Source organism: Aptenodytes patagonicus, chromosome 5, assembly GCF_965638725.1.
Source record: "Aptenodytes patagonicus chromosome 5, bAptPat1.pri.cur, whole genome shotgun sequence".
Taxonomy (NCBI): domain Eukaryota; kingdom Metazoa; phylum Chordata; class Aves; order Sphenisciformes; family Spheniscidae; genus Aptenodytes; species Aptenodytes patagonicus.
Window position 1 is genome coordinate 75,975,942 of NC_134953.1, and position 18,673 is coordinate 75,994,614.

The 18,673-nt window shown below is 39.5% G+C and overlaps 2 protein-coding genes across 5 annotated transcripts in view; one reads left to right on the plus strand and one right to left on the minus strand.

The window, feature by feature from the left end:
* The window catches only part of GLMN (glomulin, FKBP associated protein), a 24,361-nt gene extending 16,096 nt beyond the window's left edge, over window positions 1–8,265 (minus strand). For 2 of the 4 annotated variants that reach the window (XM_076337729.1, XM_076337725.1), the window contains exons 1-7: window positions 8,094–8,265; window positions 6,434–6,505; window positions 5,803–5,928; window positions 3,614–3,733; window positions 2,704–2,812; window positions 1,235–1,481; window positions 634–733 (exon numbers count right to left, since the gene is read on the minus strand). In XM_076337729.1, coding sequence (XP_076193844.1) covers window positions 634–733; window positions 1,235–1,481; window positions 2,704–2,812; window positions 3,614–3,733; window positions 5,803–5,928; window positions 6,434–6,499 — 768 coding nt within the window. In that variant the 5' untranslated portion in view covers window positions 6,500–6,505; window positions 8,094–8,265. Of the gene's footprint in view, window positions 1–633; window positions 734–1,234; window positions 1,482–2,703; window positions 2,813–3,613; window positions 3,734–5,802; window positions 5,929–6,433; window positions 6,506–7,770; window positions 7,891–8,093 lie in introns of those variants that run through there. The other 2 variants (XM_076337727.1, XM_076337728.1) reach the window with 2 other exon arrangements.
* Window positions 8,266–8,288: 23 nt separating this feature from the next.
* RPAP2 (RNA polymerase II associated protein 2) overlaps window positions 8,289–18,673 on the plus strand; it is a 42,997-nt gene continuing 32,612 nt past the window's right edge. The window contains exons 1-8 of the mRNA XM_076337724.1: window positions 8,289–8,349; window positions 9,325–9,370; window positions 10,376–10,490; window positions 11,175–11,273; window positions 12,306–12,371; window positions 13,602–13,690; window positions 15,950–15,985; window positions 16,850–17,789. Of these exons, the coding sequence (XP_076193839.1) occupies window positions 8,289–8,349; window positions 9,325–9,370; window positions 10,376–10,490; window positions 11,175–11,273; window positions 12,306–12,371; window positions 13,602–13,690; window positions 15,950–15,985; window positions 16,850–17,789 (1,452 nt within the window). The remainder of the gene's footprint in view (window positions 8,350–9,324; window positions 9,371–10,375; window positions 10,491–11,174; window positions 11,274–12,305; window positions 12,372–13,601; window positions 13,691–15,949; window positions 15,986–16,849; window positions 17,790–18,673) is intronic.

Consider the following 18,673-nt stretch of genomic DNA (forward strand, 5'->3'; position numbering starts at 1 on the left):
GTACCTGACTATCTCCTTACAAGGCTTGGTTTTGCTGCAAATTTAAATAAAATTATCTATACCCACAATAATCTTGCTCTAATAAAACACAGCTGCTATGTAAAACATTCAAAACCAGAGTAACTGCATTGGTAGCATGGAACGGACATGTTCCCACTGAATTTCCAGCTCTAGCATCAGCAGCAGCCAAACACCGATTTATATTCTTTAATAGTCAGCTGGCACTGCACTAGGCACACTAGACATTTCTCTCTGTGCAACACTTGGATTAAAGGTAACATGTAGATTTTGCCTTGACGTAATACTGCTGCGAAGACGATCCTTTAGATATTCTAATAAATTCATATATCACCAAGAAAAATAAGCAGTTACAACAAAGTAGCAGCTGCTGATTCACAGAGCAGTCCAAACTGGTTTATAAGGAGCAAAACTGTCTCTGCAAGATTTGTAATTTCCAGAGATGGGACCTGGAACTGTTCTAGACCTTTATCTACCTGCATTATCTTACAAGGCCCAGTAAGTCATCCCACTAAGCAATAAAGGAAGCAAAATGAGCTCTACAACAAGTTATAGGTAATTCTGAACTAGACCACTGGTTTTGCAAACACTGTAATTAATTTTGACTGCACTTACTATAATTTCAGTTGCAAAACGCCGAAAGGGATGTTCTTCAATGCCTTCAAGTTGCTCAAGCTGAGCTGTCAATAATGGATATTTCAGGCTTTTCATACAGCTGAAATAAAAAGAGGTAAAACTAAATCACCAATAAGGTCACAAATACAGACTATAATAGTGTCACTGACGACCAAGAATAAAGTCTATACTCATATTAGCTGCTGCTATTCCTGATATTCCAAGGAGAATTAAAAAAAAGAACATCCCCTGTAGAAGCATTCCTTAGACTCCACCTCCAGAATATGATTATCCTCACTGTTGTAAATTTGAGGAGAAGCAGAAGAATACCAAAACAGCTTCACAGCACAGACTAGTATTTCTTTACCATTTCCCTGTACTAAAAAAAAACCCCATAATTATTTTTATTTTTCTTCTCTCACTTTGTAAGTATGTAAGGCATATTTAGGGTTTTTCTTTCTCGAAATACCACATTAGTTAATATAAGTTGGCAGTATTATAAAACATTAATAAGATTATTTATTTACTGCCTATGTAATAAATGCCTACTGTTCATTTTGTTAAGTTATAGGAATATATTACACTAACATAAAACGCTCACAATTTTAATAATTCTTCTTTCAGCTCCATCTCATTGTATTCTGATGACTTTTCCATGTTTTTAACAACTTCATTCACAAAGGGTTTAGCAAAGTCCACCACTGCATTACAACATTGACAGAGACCAAGTTTATCTTCTTGTATTTGTTGTTTTGTATAAGGTACGGGTAAGGCAGTAAGCTGATTCATAATCATCGCCAAAGATAAACCCACTGAGTAGGCCTTCTTGTTCTGAAGTTTCAAAAGCACTGGAGGTGGGGGGAGGAAAAAAAAAAAAGAGCACGCGCACATTTTGAGACATTATTACTTACTTAGTAGAGGAAAACGTGAAGAAAAACAATGTGACTACATAAGCAAGCCTTTAGTTTCAGGGAAGGAGAGGGACTGATACCTGAAATCACATGAGCAAATCCAGCAAGACTAAACATCATCAGCTAGTTTAATATACTGTATTTAAGATGACCATATATTTGAGAATGACAAATATTAAAGCAGTCACGTATTTCAACACATTCTTCCTTTCTCTGTAGCACCATGATGAGGACTGAAAAAAAAAAAGTCTGTCTAGAACTAGTCTAAATGAAATAATATTCATCTATCTGATCTGGAAAACTGATTTATTCTTGCTTGATTGCTCGACTCCTTCTGTGTTTGGCAAAACCAGAGGCAATGGCCCAACCTTTCTGCTGAGACCTGACTCTACCTGAAGCAGCTCAGAACTGTTACATACTCCATGGCAGAACCAACAGAGGGGCTCCCAGGCTGAGAAAGTAGCACTAGTGGCTCTCCACTTAAACTGCACTGGCCGAGACTGCGGATTGTCTATCCAAAAAACAACATACTTCTAATTACCAAAATGCTTCTCTTGTTAAATTCTAACATAATTCAATAACATATCTCAGAGACTGCTACAATCAGACTTAAACTTCATACAAGACACTTCATTTCATCTCACATATCAAAACAGAAACTATTACTTGTTACCTAGTTAGTGGGTATCCAAAACCAACATTTTTAGTTTTTATATGTAAGCCAGAAGAATGCTTCCCCCCACCAATCAAATATTTCAATCTGAAATAAAAGTTTTATACTATGAAAATATGGAATTGTATGTTTTAAAAGTTAAATAATGAAGAATTTCACAAATCCATGTAATTCTCTATTTCTGTAGCAACAGTATGAATGGTTTACACCTCTAAATATAACTGCCACAGGACAACGTTCTTGTAAATGATGAAAAATAGCTGAATATTGCTTTTTCAACTGATGCTATCAATCCCATCTAAAATCTTTTTCTAACAGGCCAATATAAGCATGAGAATTATACCTCGTGTTATTTTGCAGAATATAATAGACTGTAAAGCCTGTCAGGACAGACATATTCTGAAACTATTCCAGCAAAGGCTAAACTAATTTGATAAATAAATGAGAAAATTTAATTCATAAATCATCTGAGAAAGCGCATCTTACCTATCTGCAAAGGCTGAAGCAATAACATGACAGTTTGGCACACTTGTTCTCCAGAGGTCTGCTCAATCTGCTCAAGTAAACCCAAAAAAAGTTCCTTTGGATTGCATAGCTGCAGGAGAGGAACAATGCATATTTTTTAATCACCACGGTCATAAGCTAAAAAATTCATCACAAGCAAACTTCAACAAGTTCCTGAACGTCAAGAAAGCAGATCTGAACATCCAAGATAATCTTTAAGAAAACAAATATGAAACAATAAGTACTTCCCTACAATGAACGTCTTCTGCAGAGTGTATACATGTGTACACTTTCATATAAGCTGAAAACATAATAAATAATGACACTAAACTTGATTTCTACGGTCTATAAAAACATCACAAGTACCTTAGCAAAGTAACCCTTAGGAGTAGAGAGAAAAGAAAAACTTCAGTGTGAATTTAACTCAAGCTAGAGGTTTGCAAGTTGTTTTCTAAGTACATAAATGAAAGGGAACTAGTTTTCTAGAGGTTAAAACTCCCCCCCCCCTACTGCTCCATCAGAATCATCAGGTACTCATTGTCATACTGTATCTGCAGTAGACAAGAGGCAGTATTGCTGTGGCTGCTCTGACTGCAGCAGCTGGCTATCAAAAACTTTGAGTTCTATCTGCCTTTTTCTTCTGCGTAATGCTATGTCTCTGTTTTGTCCAGTTACTAATTTCACAAGATTTATAAGAGGTTAATTATCTCCAAGAACACCAAGCTTGTGTCTACTTCAGATGAAACCGGCCCATGAGTTTAAAAGTTATGGGAAATGGACAGAAGAACCCAGAAGTATTCATGCCTTGTTTTCTTTGGAAATCAGAGGGAAAATTAGGACCTCTCCCTTCCCTATAATTATTGTATTATAACCATGTATTTCAAAAACGTACCTGTGCCAACTGATCTAGTATCTTCAGGCAGTGCTCTCGCTTATCATCTTCCAGTTTATACATGAAAATACATCTAACAAGAGGAGAGATGAGATTCCAACCCATATTCTTGATGATAACCTAAAAACGAGATTTTCAGAGAATAAACCAAAATTGGACATCTTCTAAACCCAGAAAGATTGTACATATGAAGGCCAAAAAAGACAGATCAATGTCCTGGTTGTAACCAACACCATAATGTCACTGAAAATTTAACATCTATTACCATAAAGTTCTGTACTTGACATACATTGTACTCTCTCCCCATACCTATAAACACAGCTGCATATTTTGTACAGTTTTCTTCATTGTATTAATTCTAACAAGTCAATATATATTTCTAAGAATTTATATGACAATACATTTAAAACAAAACTAAGTAGAGGACTTTTGCTGAAAGAAAGAATGTTTAACCTGAGGGAAATCAAGATCTTCAGTTGTTACTCCAAACTCACAAAATTCAAAACCAGATTGCGACCCCCGTGTAACATTGCCAAAACATTCCATCCTTCACTTTCTTTCTGAACTTCCTATTTATCTGTGTACAATTTAGTATACTCTCCCAGCTCCCCAAAGTGCCTACAGACATTAGCATCTCTTACATTAGCATCAGCTGAGTTGGCTCTTACAGTTTTGGCCAATCCTATTATATCCACCTGTGGTGGGTTGATCCCAGACAGCAACTAAGCAACCGGCTGGTTGCTCGCTCTCTTCCCCCAGTGGGATCGGGGAGAGAATCAGAAGAGCGAAACAAGAGAGTAACTCATGGGTTGAGATAAGGACAATTTAGTAAGTGAAGGACAAAAGGGGAGGGGGGAATGACGCAAACCAACTCCCACTGGCAGACCAATGCCCAGCCATTCTCCAAGCAACAGCTACTTTGGAGTGGGTCCCCATCCCCATGTGTTTTTATTGCTGAGCATGACGTTATATGGTATGGACCATCTCTTTCATCAGTGCAGGTCAGCTGGTCCCAGCTGTGTCCCCTCCCAACTTCCCAGCTTACCGCGGGGGCAGAGTGAGAAATGGAGAAGGCCTTGACACTGTACAAGCACTGACCAGCAATAGCTGAAACACTGGTGTGTTATCAATACTGTTTTGGTTACAGATCTAACACACAGCACCATACAGGCTGCCATGAAGAAAATCAACTCATGCCAGCCAGACCCAGTACACCATCCGAAATCCTGTCCTGCAAAAGAGGGACACTGTCACTTTCTCTTAATTATGCTTTTGTCCTCTCTTCTCTTTGCTTAACTCACTGAAAAACAGTTATTGTTTTGTTAAGATTCTCATGACTTGGTTTCTGTGAGCTACCTGAAGTTACACAAGAATGTGCACTTGGTGTCAGTCGACAGCCGGCTGAACATGAGCCGGCAGTGTGCCCAGGCGGCCAAGAAGGCCAATGGCATCCTGGCCTGTATCAGAAATAGTGCGGCCAGCAGGAGTAGGGAAGTGATCGTGCCCCTGTACTCGGCACTGGTGAGGCCGCACCTCGAATACTGTGTTCAGTTTTGGGCCCCTCACTACAAGAAGGACGTTGAGGTGTTAGAGCGTGTCCAGAGAAGGGCAACGAGGCTGGTGAGGGGTCTGGAGAACAAGTCTGATGAGGAGCGGCTGAGGGAACTGGGGTTGTTTAGCCTGGAGAAAAGGAGGCTGAGGGGAGACCTCATCGCTCTCTACAACTACCTGAAAGGAGGTTGTAGTGAGGTGGGGGTCGGTCTCTTCTCCCAAGTAACTAGCGATAGGACAAGAGGAAATGGCCTCAAGTTGCGCCAGGGGAGGTCTAGATTGGACATGAGGAAAAACTTCTTTACTGAAAGAGTGGTTAAACATTGGAACAGGCTGCCCAGGGAAGTGGTTGAGTCCCCATCCCTGGAGGTATTTAAAAGACGAGTAGATGGGGCACTTAGGGACATGGCTTAGTGGGCATGGTGGTGTTGGGTCGACGGTTGGACTCGATGATCTTGGAGGTCTTTTCCAACCTCAATGATTCTGTGATTCTATGATTAACACAGAGCAACTTACTAACTATTCATACGTACAGCCTTGCTCCACAGTGAAAGTAGCCTTCCCTTTTTAATAAGCAGTTTTATCTACTTAACGGCGTGTTAGTGCACAACCAATATATAGTGCAAACTTAAACTCACCTTATTTTTCTCATTTTGAATTACTTCTAATAACTGAGCTGCATACCCATCTTCTAAACATTTCTGACCTGCTACCTGAAACAGATTAAAATCTTCTCCTTTGAAATCAGCTTCTTCCAGAATTTGCTAGAGAGAAAATATGCACGTTTAACTCCATACTTATAAAAGGCAAATAAAAAAAAAAGAAAATACAAGCTTTCATTTCAAACTTAAATGTAGCATCATTGTAGCTCATCTTTTCTTATATAACATCTTTCACATATTAAAAAAAGCTACCAAGAGCTACTACAGAAGACAAAGCAGTATTTCAATAGCACTTTCTAAGTCTAGACTACAGCATGTTGTTTGGAAGATGTATTTTCTACAACAACCTGCTAGGGTTTTGTTACTTCAGACAGGTACTGTTGAGTACAAGAACGCTTCTTTCTCCAAGAAGCAGAAGTTATCAAGCATCTTGGGATAAGCACCACAGAAAAATCAATGAAACATGGAGGCTGAACTTAGCTGCCCAATGAGGAGTTCTGCTAACAACTGTCTTGTGTTTTGGGGTCATTTTGGTTTTAATTATAATATGTGAAGAGAAACGCACACTGCTTACACTTGTTACTTTTATGGAAAGAAAACTACTTACGCATCTTTGTATTATGGCTTGAAGTTCATCAACTGCCATTATAGTTTGACTTTCTTCTTCTGGCATTGAAAACTATAATAAATTAAAGAGTGCAGTATTAAAACACATGAAATAAAAACAGACTGAAAAATAATCACATTATTAAAAAAATGCCAATAGAGGAATGAGAACAACCTAAACAGACAGATGTTATGAAGACCACATGATTAAAAAAAAAAAACAACCCAGAAAAAATGCATTTTTAAGAAGTGTACACCATATTATTCTACTCCCCATATTTGCAGGAGACAGTATTACAGACAGGAAACAACCTGCATTCTATGTACAGGGAAGCAATTTTCCAAGTAGCACCAGGGTCATCTTAAGAAGTTAGGAGGCCTCAGCTACTACTTGGGCACATACATTGAAAATTGCAGCTAACAGAGAGCAAGTCTGGGCTCACTGTGTACCAAGCACGGATGCCCACGATACATCACATTTTCTGTGACTATTCTCACCAGCTGTGACTGCAACACAATAACCCGATGCCTGGGATGTGCACAGCTGATCCAACCACCGTGCCAGTTTATATCAACAGTCCAATTAAGATTACATATGCAACATCACTTATTTCTTTCTAGTGTCCAGGTTGGGCTAGTTCAGCAGCCTTTTACCTCTAGATACTATAATTTAAAGCTTTCTTGCTAAAAACAATTAAGTTAAACGTTTGAGTGATGTTAAGTACATACAAAGTTTTACATTGTCAGGACCATGAGTTACAAATAAAATCAAGCTTGATTATTCATGTGATATATCATAGCAGCAGTCATAATCTTTATAGTTTTAAGTAATTCCATGTGCCTAAACCCGGTTACATGATCACTGTGAGTGTCAATTACCTCTACATCTGGATAAGTAGCTACCTATTCATCAAAACACCCAAGTTCCATATTTATACAGACATCTCAATATAACGTCCTCAATCTTTCCTCCTATGTTTGACCTCTGCTACGTCACACAACATCTAGATAACTAAGCTACCTGGATGTTTACAAAAAACAGGCAACTCACAAAAGCTTAAAAAGCATCTGTGTGTGAATTTTATTATTCAAAGAATAAACAACTCACTTCCTATTCTCAACGGCCTATTTTAACATTTTTATGTCACTGCAATCTAGCAATAAATCTAGCCTGTCATTTTAATTTGGTCATTATCATATACTTTATTACCACACGTTGTACTACTTGAGCTCTTAGTTTTACAGGATGTTATTAATCCTCCCAAAACAATTTAAATATACCTTTGAACGCTAATATTCTTGCATTTTCAGCCCTCAGTAACTTTGCAATGTACTTACAGCCTTGAAACGTGCCCTGAGCACCCACCGTGTTGTGCCAGGGATTTACCAGCTGAGCTCGCAGACGGTCTCAGGCCTTAATCCAGTTTCTAATTAAATCTTTTCAGAGGTTTCTGCGGCAAGTGGACAGCATCTGAATCACGTGAAGCTTTCTATTAATACTCACCAAACCCCCTCCTCTCTAACAAACATATACCTCGGCCCCTTCCCTAGGCGGGGTACAACCCGCAGGCCAGTACAGAGAGGCTGCCAACGTAAGCCTTTAACACACGGCTGAATTAAAAAATCACAAGGCCACCCCCCCCCCCCCCCCCGCCCCTCACCTCAGCGGGCCGCCGGTGGAGCCGCGCCCCGCCCCGCAGGGCCTCAGCCCCGATCGGCCGTACCCCTCCGCGCCCGCCGCTCCACAGGACCGCGCCGCCGCCGCTTCTACCTGCTGCCGGCCCGGCCCGGGCCACGCCGCGACCGACGCTCCGCCTCCCGGGTGAGAGGTCAGAGGGAGGGAGCGGACAGCCACGATGATGGCGGCCGGGAAGCCGCAGGGCGGCGCGAAGGGGAAGCCCAGCCGGCGGCGCGCAGGTAGGCTCCAGGCTCCGCGCGCCGCTCCCCCCGCCCGGCGCTTTGGGCTCTCCCTGCGCCCTCCGGCCGGCACAGCGGATTCGCCCAACTCGCTGTACCGGGGGGAGCGGCGGGACCGCCGCGGTCGGCGGTGCGGGGACGCTGCCGCGAGCTCGGCGGGCCTCGGCCGGGCCGGGCCGGCCGTGTGTCCGGGGCCGGCGAGCGGCGGCTGTCGGCGGCGGTTGGGGCCGAGCGCCCCGCTGTCCCCTCGGGCTGCGCGGGGGCTGCGCGCCTGGCTTCTGCGGCGCCGGCAGCCCGCCCCGCTCTGAGCGGCAGGCGCGCCGCGCGTGACGGCGATCGCGCAGCTGGTCAGAAAACTGCGTCCTCCTGTTTTAAGCATAACACTCCATTACTTTCCCTCCCTGTTGCCCTTGTCTTAAGGGAGCGGCTGCCCGAGTCCTCTATGTCGGTAGCCGGCTCGGGGCGGGCAGAGCCCTGGGGCAGTCCGCGGAGGCGACCGGCAGGCGGGGGGGGGGGCGGCAAAAGTGGCTCCGTGGTGAGGGTGCCGGCGTCGAGGCCGCGTTGTCGAGTCCTGCCCGCAGCAAAATCCAGTTGAAAAGGACAGCGTTTCCCAGCAGTGGGGTGCAGGGGTGAAGCTGGGCTGGAGAACCAGGGTGAGTGTGGTTGGCACAAAATTATTGTCAGAATTGTTTTTCCTTTAGCTTTCTGACTGTACGGAACACGATGAATGAGAGTATGAAGAGAGTTGGGCCTGTCTGTCCTCAGACTTACAAATAGGGCGTATAACTAGTTGCTGAATGGTTTCTAGCTTACTGAAGTCACTCTCAGCCACCAAAAGCAAGTTTCTAAGCAATTCTCTTGATTATGCTTACAGTTTAGAGGTTTTAATATTTTTCGGATTCTAACATTTTCCACTGTTAAAGGAAGAAAGTACACTAATTTCTATATTTCTACATTTGTATATTTGATTTCTAGGAAATAAGCATTCAGCTACTCTGAAGAATGAAGATGCTGCTCAAAGGTATAATTTCTAACTAACAGTATGGCATTCATGTTGTTTTGCCTCACTTTGAAATCGCGTTCTCTGCCTCGCGTGTTTTGCTTTCTCAGAGTACCATGACTAACTTCAGGAGATCGCCAGTATCAACATCATGCAGGCTTGTTTGGAGTGATGCTATGTAACTTCTAACAGCATGCACATATATGCATTGTATAGCATGCCAAAAGTTTATTAATCTAACCTCCACAGTTGCATTTCTTTAGTCTGTAGTGCTTGCTTTTTGCCATCTTAACTTCTTTGCATACCTGCCATTTTTCTTTATTCACTTTAAAAAACAAACTTGAGAGGAAAAAACACTTTCTGCCACGGACAGCTACCTAAATATTCATTTGACTCTGACTTCCAGGTGAATAGCATAGACCTCTTGGATAAGACAGCAGAATGACTGTACATTGACAGCCTCTGTGGGAAGCACTGCCAAATGGAGATCGGAGACACCTAGATGGTTGCTCTCTAGGTATTTGCTGACAATAGAATAGTGGCAAGACTCAGGAACACTCAGGAAATCTACTGTAGTGGAATTTGTTTGATTTATTTCTTCCTTTACTTTGTACCCTCACACTCAGTCTTGTTCCACTCCTTTTTTCTTCCCGCTCTTCATGTCTCATCCAGCACCCATTCTCCTGGCAACACTCCATAAATTGTTTGTCCCGGGCTCTTTGTCCAGGCAGTTCTGGGTTTTCCTCTCTTGCAAGAAGAGTCGGGTAACCTTGTATGGAAGTATTGCAATGCAATAAGAGTCAATACTTTTCCTGACCAGGGTGGAAATAAAGCAAACCAAGGTTGGAAACTCCTTTGTGGTTATTACAGAATTACTAGTCCAGTTACTTGTTGCTTTGTTTGGCCAACATGGTGTGATGCAGAAAAATGTAAGCTACTGTATTTCAGAAGAAAGATAAAGATACGATTGGAGAATTGTTTATGGATATCTGCCCTCTGTGTCATTCGGTGTCTGTTCTGTTACAGGAAAGCAGCTCTGGAGGCTGCTATGAGAAAGAAGATTGAATTTGAGAAAAAAGCATTGCGTATTGTTGAACAACTCCTGGAAGAGAACATTACTGAAGAGTTCCTTCTGAATTCTGTAGGTGTTTATACTATTTTGTATCTTAGTGTTCAACTTTTTTTTTTTTTTTTTTTTGAGTTCTTGGAACAATTTGCTGCAGTTTAAAGCAGACAAATCATTTAGTCCCTCTCTCGTCAGCTCTGATGATGATTGCCTTATTTTCAAGGGTTCTGCAATGAAAACATGGCCTAGTTTTGCAGGACTGCATACATTTATGAATCCTCACTTTATTACCACAGCCTTTGTTTATGCCTCTGTGGTTCTAGACTGATAGGTGAAGTATGAAAATTTAGGTCCACATCACATCATCTGTGAATTTAGACAAGGTCTCTACAATGCCCCACAGTTTATCTGGCAGCACAGTTTTGCTGGAACGGTATGATGATTACTCCTGTTAAGGTTGTAAATAGGCTGATAAATAGGTGTACAAAACATGTAAACAGAGGAAAATTATGAAAATAGGTGCAAATAGAGGCACAATTATGAGGCTTTTCTGTATGTAAAAAGAAGTGCCCATGTCTGTCTTCTTCCCCTATTTACCCTTTTACCATTTTTATTGTGTAGGTTCTAAACGTTGTTTATTAAACTTACTAGATAACTGTTACAAAATTAAAAATATATATTTGTTTATGAGATGTTTTGAGTATGAAAAATGACAGGTTTTCCAGTATCTGTTGTTGAACTATTTTCTTGTCATTTTAGGGAAAATTTATCACTCCATCTCACTATAAAGACATTGTTGATGAACGGTCTATCATCAAACTATGTGGTTATCCTCTGTGTCAAAATAAACTGGAAAATGTAAGTTGCTTTTTGTTAATGCTGTTATCATAAGAATCTCTTCACAATTTTTATTCTTTTGCATTTTTTCTTTAATTTTAAACTTACAATATTCAACACAGATTAAAATACTGTCAAGTAATGGGCCAGGCATCCTATCATTCCATTTCAGTATAATCCTTCTGAAGTAAAAGGTAAAATTTGATCAGTTGACAACCATTAGTGTATGACAGAATCAGTTAGCATCTACTTTGACAGTAATAAAGATGAATGAGGTATGGCTTCATGGCCTTCCTTTTTGCATGCAGAAATTTTCTGATCTTGTTCCTTCTTCAGTGTAACCACGTATCTCTGTGAGAAAGATTGAAGTGAAAAAAATAATACAATGCAGGGATATCACTGTGAATGCATTTACATCTGCTCTAAAAATGTACGTTACCTGTGCCAAAATAATAGTTACGCTTATTTAAGTGTGGTATGTCAGAGCTGAACTCAGAGTTCGTTTAGATAACCTGTGATGTGATACCAGTTGTGGTATACCTGATTAACTGAAAAAAATCTACTCAAGTACAAAAAATTTTACTGTTTTGGACTTCATATGTCCCCACTGAAATTCACTTGGAAACTATATTATATTTTATGTAAGTTCCTCTCTGGGTTTGTCTGGGTAGTGGTGGGGGTCTGACAGTACAGTCTCACGTGCATATAAATAGCTATAGATTAAAGAAGGACCTGTCTGTAATTGCCCAACACTTACACATGAGTAAAGTTTCTGCCATGGCAGCTCCACTGTTTTATGTTCAGCGCTGGCTTTCTTGTAGATCTGAAGTTGTCTTCTACTGATAGTGAGATGTAAATGATTAAAGATAAATTGCCGTTCTTACATCTGAGAAGGTACAATATCAAAAGAACTGAGAGAAAAGATGGTTGTAGTATGCAATTCAGTTAAAATGGAACATATTACACATATTAAAATATGTGAATTAAGAATGAAGTTTTCTGTAAAGTCATGATGGAAGTAACAGTCTTGCTGATGAAAGCATATTGTTTTAGGTGCCAAAACAGAAGTACAGAATTTCAACAAAAACGAACAGAGTTTATGATATCACTGAAAGAAAGGTATGGTAACAAGTCTATTTCTAAAATATATTTAATATTGTCTCAACATCAGAAATGCATTTTGTAACAGCATTCATCTAGTAGCTTGATTCAGAGCCAATATGTTTGGTTCTTATGAAAATTTCATGAACTGTTAGAATATGAAGTTTTTTGTGCACTTCAGTTTCTAGATGCTCTCTTTGGAAAGACAAAAAACAATTTATTTTCTTTTCTAAATTTAAACACAACATGGAACGTTTTACTTGGATAGCAGTTTGAACGTGGTACAGCTGATCTGTTAAGGACATTTGTGGAGAAGTGTTCTCTATTTTGCTCCGGTATAGCCAATGAGCTTTAGTAGGGTCAGAGCGCACATCCTTTTCATTCACTGAAGTTTGCAGTAGTGTAATACAGGTTACATCTTATGCATTCCTTAGTGTGACTACCTTTAGGGTTCTTTTTTGAGGACTTTTCAACATTAAACCTATCTCTTCACAAAGTCTGTTTCTTTCTTTAAGCATATTCATGCATGTGGTTGAGTAAAAGTCGTCTTTGCCTACTCACAGAATACGCAATCACCTACAGGTGCTTGTACGCTAAATTGCAGGGTAAATGTTTCTAGTACCAGAAGAAATTTCTTCAGTGTCACTAGCGTACATTCCTTTCCTCTGGTTACAACTCTGGGATACACAAAATTCTGGGAATTGCTTTCTCAATCTACTAAGCAAGACTCCAAGAAGAAGTGGGATGTTTTGTCTTGTTCCCTGATGCAAGTGTGCAAGTTAATTTTTCAAAGATACTGCAAAATTTTAGGTGTGGTTCTGAGTAATGCGAAATATCCAAGTTCTGTTGCCAACCAAAATTTTCATTGTTAAACACCTGAATTTTATTGCATGTCTTTATGACCATCTTGTTGGGTTAGGGATTGCTCTTAGAACAGTTTTGGGTTTTTTTTTAAATTATTGTTATGTAGAATCCAACACTGGTTTGCTTCTCAGTATGTAATAAAAGTGCAAAAAGCAGAAAAGTGGGGAAAAAAGGAGAAACTTCAAGTGGCTTGTGGGGAATGGGATAGACCTATTTGATAGGTTTGGTTTCTCAGGTGAATCAAAAACCTGGTCATAGGTGTAAAAAGAAATGTGAATTGGTACTTAAATTTTACAGGCATAAAGCAACAATGACTTTTGTACCTTTCTATGAGTATTAAAGTTGTCTTTAGTCATATTTTCTTGCTTTCTCTCTCTTTTCCAGTGCTTTTGCAGCAACTTTTGCTATAGAGCATCTAAATATTTTGAAGCTCAAATTTCCAAAAGTCCGGTATGGATGCGAGAAGAAGAAAAGTAAGTATAATCTTATACATTCGTTGCTCCTTTTGAGAATATTATTTTCTCTATCCAAGCTGCAATGCTAATTAATTAGCTGCAATGCATCAAAATGATTAGGCTGAAGCAGAGGTAACTGATGTTAACATGTTAGCTTCGGGCGGTGTTTGTTTTAAAAGTGTTGTTGCCATATTGATCACAATAATTAACGTGACTCAGTACTACGCATGACTACTCAGTAGACATGACCATGTTAGTTTAGAGGGCAGACTAGTCATAAATAATAGTCAACTCCAATTGACTTTAAAATGTACTTATTAGGATTAGATTTTTACAAACCATGTAATGTACAGGATGAATTCATCTTATCCTGTTAAGAGATTTTCTAATTTTAGCACAGCACTTGGCATTGGTCTTAAGGTTAGACTATGAATGCTTGCACCTGAAAGCAGACTATAACATGAAGAGGTTCTTTATCCTGGCTAAACCCCTAATTTCAGATTGCCCATTTCCTGCTGCTACTGCAATACACATTTTGGAACAGTGTGATGCAGTCCATGTTCCTCGCTTAGGAAACATAGGCTTGCAAATAATGAATTGAGCCAATGGGTGTCACTGTTTAACAATAAATACTTGCCTAGAGAATGTTCAGCTGAATTTATTCAGCTTTCGTTCTCCAAGACACTACTTTTCATAGTCTCCTGGTTTTCAACAAAAGAAACTAGCTGAAATTATATGTGTGAGCTTGGTTTCACAGTTCAGATCAGTCACATGAAATACCTGATCAATGAGAGGAGAGGTTTAGAGCAGCCTGATCTGATCTGAGGGATTCTAGTAGGTAAAACTAGTCCCTTCATTAGGTGTTTAAGTAAGCTTGCCAGTATTTTTTGTGCTCTTGTTTAGCTGTCTTTAAAGAAAGTATTTCTAAAATCTCCCTTTATTCTTAAGATTGAAAGTGTATAGTTCTGATATGCCTGATGTAGTTAATTGTTTATGCTGTGTGGCGGTGGGGAGGCGGTATTTTCAAAAAACAAACAAAACCCCAGGTAGTTCATGGCTAGGTATGTCTGTTTGCACAACCACATACATGTGCGCACACTGATAAACATTTACACATTAGGATATCCGAAATCCTTTTGACAGAAAAGACTACAACCTCCACTTAAAACTCTGAAGAAGAGTTAATAATTTAAATCATTGTATGTTATCACCTTTAGTTTCCAAACTCAATTCATTCATATGAGTGGTGCAGCTTTCATCTTTTCAAACCTGTGGCGTTTGTTCTCTACTGTCTGAGAGGTGTTAGTGCATTGACTTGTGTTTAGTGCATGCTTAAAAGGTTTTCTTTCATTCATAGGACAGGTGGGTGAGGATTTCAACATTTAGTGTTGGATAAAATGAATAGCATGGTGATGCTGCCTCATAACTGAATTGAAGCAGATTAACTGCAAGTAGAGCTTTGGAAAGAAACCTGTCAGAATTTGTTTAGTTATGGTTCTTAGAGTTTCTGGAAACCTTTGAACTCCACTTTCTTAAAGCAGTATAACTTGATAGCCTAATTCTTAACAAAGCAAAATTTTAAATAAGTAAAGATATCCTGAATATTCATTTTTTCTGCATTAATTTGAAGCATTTTCCTATAAACGGCCCAGGATTGTTTATAGGGACTTTGTGACCTGTGAGGATCTTGGCATGTTTACTTTGTTGAAGAGGAGACCAAAGGGTGATCTGAAAGCAATCTACAACTACTGGAAAAAAAGTTACAAAGATTACAGAGCCATACTATTCTTGGTTGATGGTGGAAAACTTAACAAGAGGTGATGGCCACAAATTATCGCATGGATGGTTCAGGTTGGACATTGCACTAAGGTTATGGTGGAGTGAAACAGGATAGTCAGCAATGTTTGAAACCTCCATCTTTGGAGGTTTTCAAGATTTAAACTTCATGAATTTGTGGCTGACCTAATCTAGTGCTGGTGACAATTGCATTACAAGCAGGAGGTCAGACTAGAGATCTCCAGAGGTCCTTTCTGACTAACATATGTGTGACTTGCTGATTCTGTTAAATGCTGTTCGACGTAACAGCATCGTGCTGCAGGCTCTGTGAACATGTATGTATAAACCTGCTCTCACTAACCCTGCCTTGAACAGAGGGTGTTGAACTAGAAGATCCTCAGACGTCCCTTCCAACCTCAACTATGTATTTTATGTATTAATGTGTATTTCAAGAGCATTGATTTAGCAGGAAAATCTTAATTCTCTATCTTCTTTTTGCAGACCACCAGACATAGAGCTGCTGAAGGAGGGACAGAGGTACACTGAACAATAATTTTTTTTGTTATATGCACTTATAGTTAGAAATATTAGCATCATATCAGGTGAAAGGGGAATCTTTGATTTCCTGTGTTATAGACAAGACCTTAATAGAACCTACACAAAGGATTATTTGTCTTGTTTAGTTTTTTCCATTGTGATTCTAAAACAGCATATTTGATCTGTATGATTTAGTGTACAGCTGCTCTTGGCCTGTATGTCTTAATTGAGCCTGTTGAAATCTGAGACAAATACACTGTTTGTACTTTGCATATTTTATACCATCTATTCTTTATAAAGAAAATGGTACCAATTACATGTGATGAAAGCTTCTGTACTTCTTAATCTAAAACATCTATATCAGCTAAAATGAAATCATGCTATTCTGTCATCTCTCTGTACCTTGCTGTGTAATGTGACTTTTTGTTTGTTTTCTTTTGCAATACATAGCCATTAGGTGGCAAACTTATATATGCTAAAAACAGCTCTCTGTCCCCCCGATTTCAGGGTATTATATTCATACGTATGTTAAGATGCCTATCTTCATTTTAAAATTGAACTATTCATCATGCTAAGTCTGACATTACTCTGTTGTCTTTAATAATATCTTGTTTACTATTCTTTTCTAACTTCCAATAAGCAACTGAGAATTCCCTTTTCTAAACTTGTCATCTTGATTGCAGAACATTACAACTCCTTGAGTTCGAGAAGACTTTTAGAAGAGCAGCCACGATTCTTAAAGCAAAAAAGTACACTTCTATTATAAGGGAAAAATGCTTTAGTTCTTTCTTAGACAAGAGTGAAAAGCTATTACAGGTAACACCCATTTCTTATTTCACTGATAGCTTGCCTTTTCTCTTGCAGTGGACAGTCTGGAGAAGAGGTGAAACTATGCGATGAAGTAATTAAAGCGTCTGACATTGAAAATCCGAGGATATCTTCAAATCCACATGAATCTGCCTCTCACGACACAGCCAGTGACAGCAGTAGTGATACTGAACAAGAATTTGTTTCTTCTGTCCTACCAGGAAGTCAGTCAAGTTCAGCCAATTTTGCACAGCAATTGCACAGAAACAGCATCCTCAAAAAGAAGCATGCTCAGAAAGTCTATTCCAGCCCTAAAACTGAAGACTCAGATGTGGTAGAAGCCACTGAACGACTATCTAATTGTAAATTAGGTGCTAAGGAAGAAATGTATGCTTGCTCTGTTCATAATAAAATAACTGCAACGCCTTCAAAAAATACTACTTTAGGAAAATCAAGTGCTTCAGAAAACTATGAAAACACCTGTAGTGGTTCACAGATAGTTTTTCTAGGTGTGAGCAAAAGAGGGGCAGAACATCTTAAAAGAACACTAGCTAACTCAAAAGAACATAAAAAAACTGAACTGAGGGATCCAGTTAATTCCAAAGGCAGTTTATTAGAAGTGCTTAAGCAAACACTTATGGAATGGAGAACTGAGGAAACTTTAAAATTTCTCTATGGCCCAAACTACACTTCTTCATGCTCATCAGAATGCATATCATCTGCCAACCAGGAGAATGAAGAACTTGATGAGGATGACTTAGATGCAGCTGATGATCTTAACACTGTTGCTGTAGGGGAGTCTGAAAACAGTTTGAACTATTCTTTACCTTTCACAAGCCTAGGTGGAATAGTTAAGCCTGTGCCTAGTTATGAAAAGTTAAAAGAAGAAACAGAGTTCCTAGAACTCCGAGTAAAAGAGTTCTATAAAGGAAAGTGCATCTTGGCTGAAGAGGCGGTGACACATGCACAAGCAGAGGAACATCTAAGCAAAGACAAAGTAAGTGTCCAGTGGAATAGTGTCGAGGCTGTATAAAGGCTGCCTTCAAAGAATTATTACAAGCTCTTTGTTTCTGTCATCCTAAGTGGATATGGCCAAGGTAACATCAAGCTATTAATGTAAAATAGTAAAAGGAAGGTTGGATAGATTCACAACAATCCCATAAGGTTGAGGAATCATATTTTAGGTTGGTAAGAATGAGTTTGTATGACTGTTTGGGACACATTCAATTCTGATAATTCTTTCAGTTTGTGAAGCATGAAGGTAAGGAAGGTTTACTTAGATGAAACAATCTGTCGTAAGACGGAGTAGACTTTGGGTGAGGGGGGAACATGTTTGGGGGTTTTTTTCTCGCCCTTTGATTGATTAAATAAAATTCTTATTTAATGATTTTTTGCCCTTTATTCATGACAGGGTATACTTGAGATTGGATTTCTTTCTTCTCTTGAGTAAGGCTAGATCTCTGGCATTACTTATTGTTAAAGTTCTCTGAGTTGGAACCTGCTGATTTGTTTGCGTATGTTGTTGCAATCTAGACAATTTGGAAAAAGACCTCAGGAGGATTTGCAGACCGCAAGCAATAGAGTGGTCTGAGGTTTTACCCCTTCCAGGTCAGACAAACCAGCTGACAGCAGCCGGGTGTTCTTGTCACTACTGTAAAAACAGTATGCTGACTAGGCTAGGTAGGTTGTACAGTTTGTACTGGTGTGTGAAATCGCTTTTGCTTTTAAAGTTCAAGTGTGATATTAGCATCAGAGGGTATAATTTTCATAATGCTGCTTCTTGTAAAACAAAGCTATTACATTGCTTCTTGGAAAAAGTTTAGTCTGACTTCAGTTTTGCAGGAATTTACCATTAGTTGAAATAAAGTATCTAGCATAGGG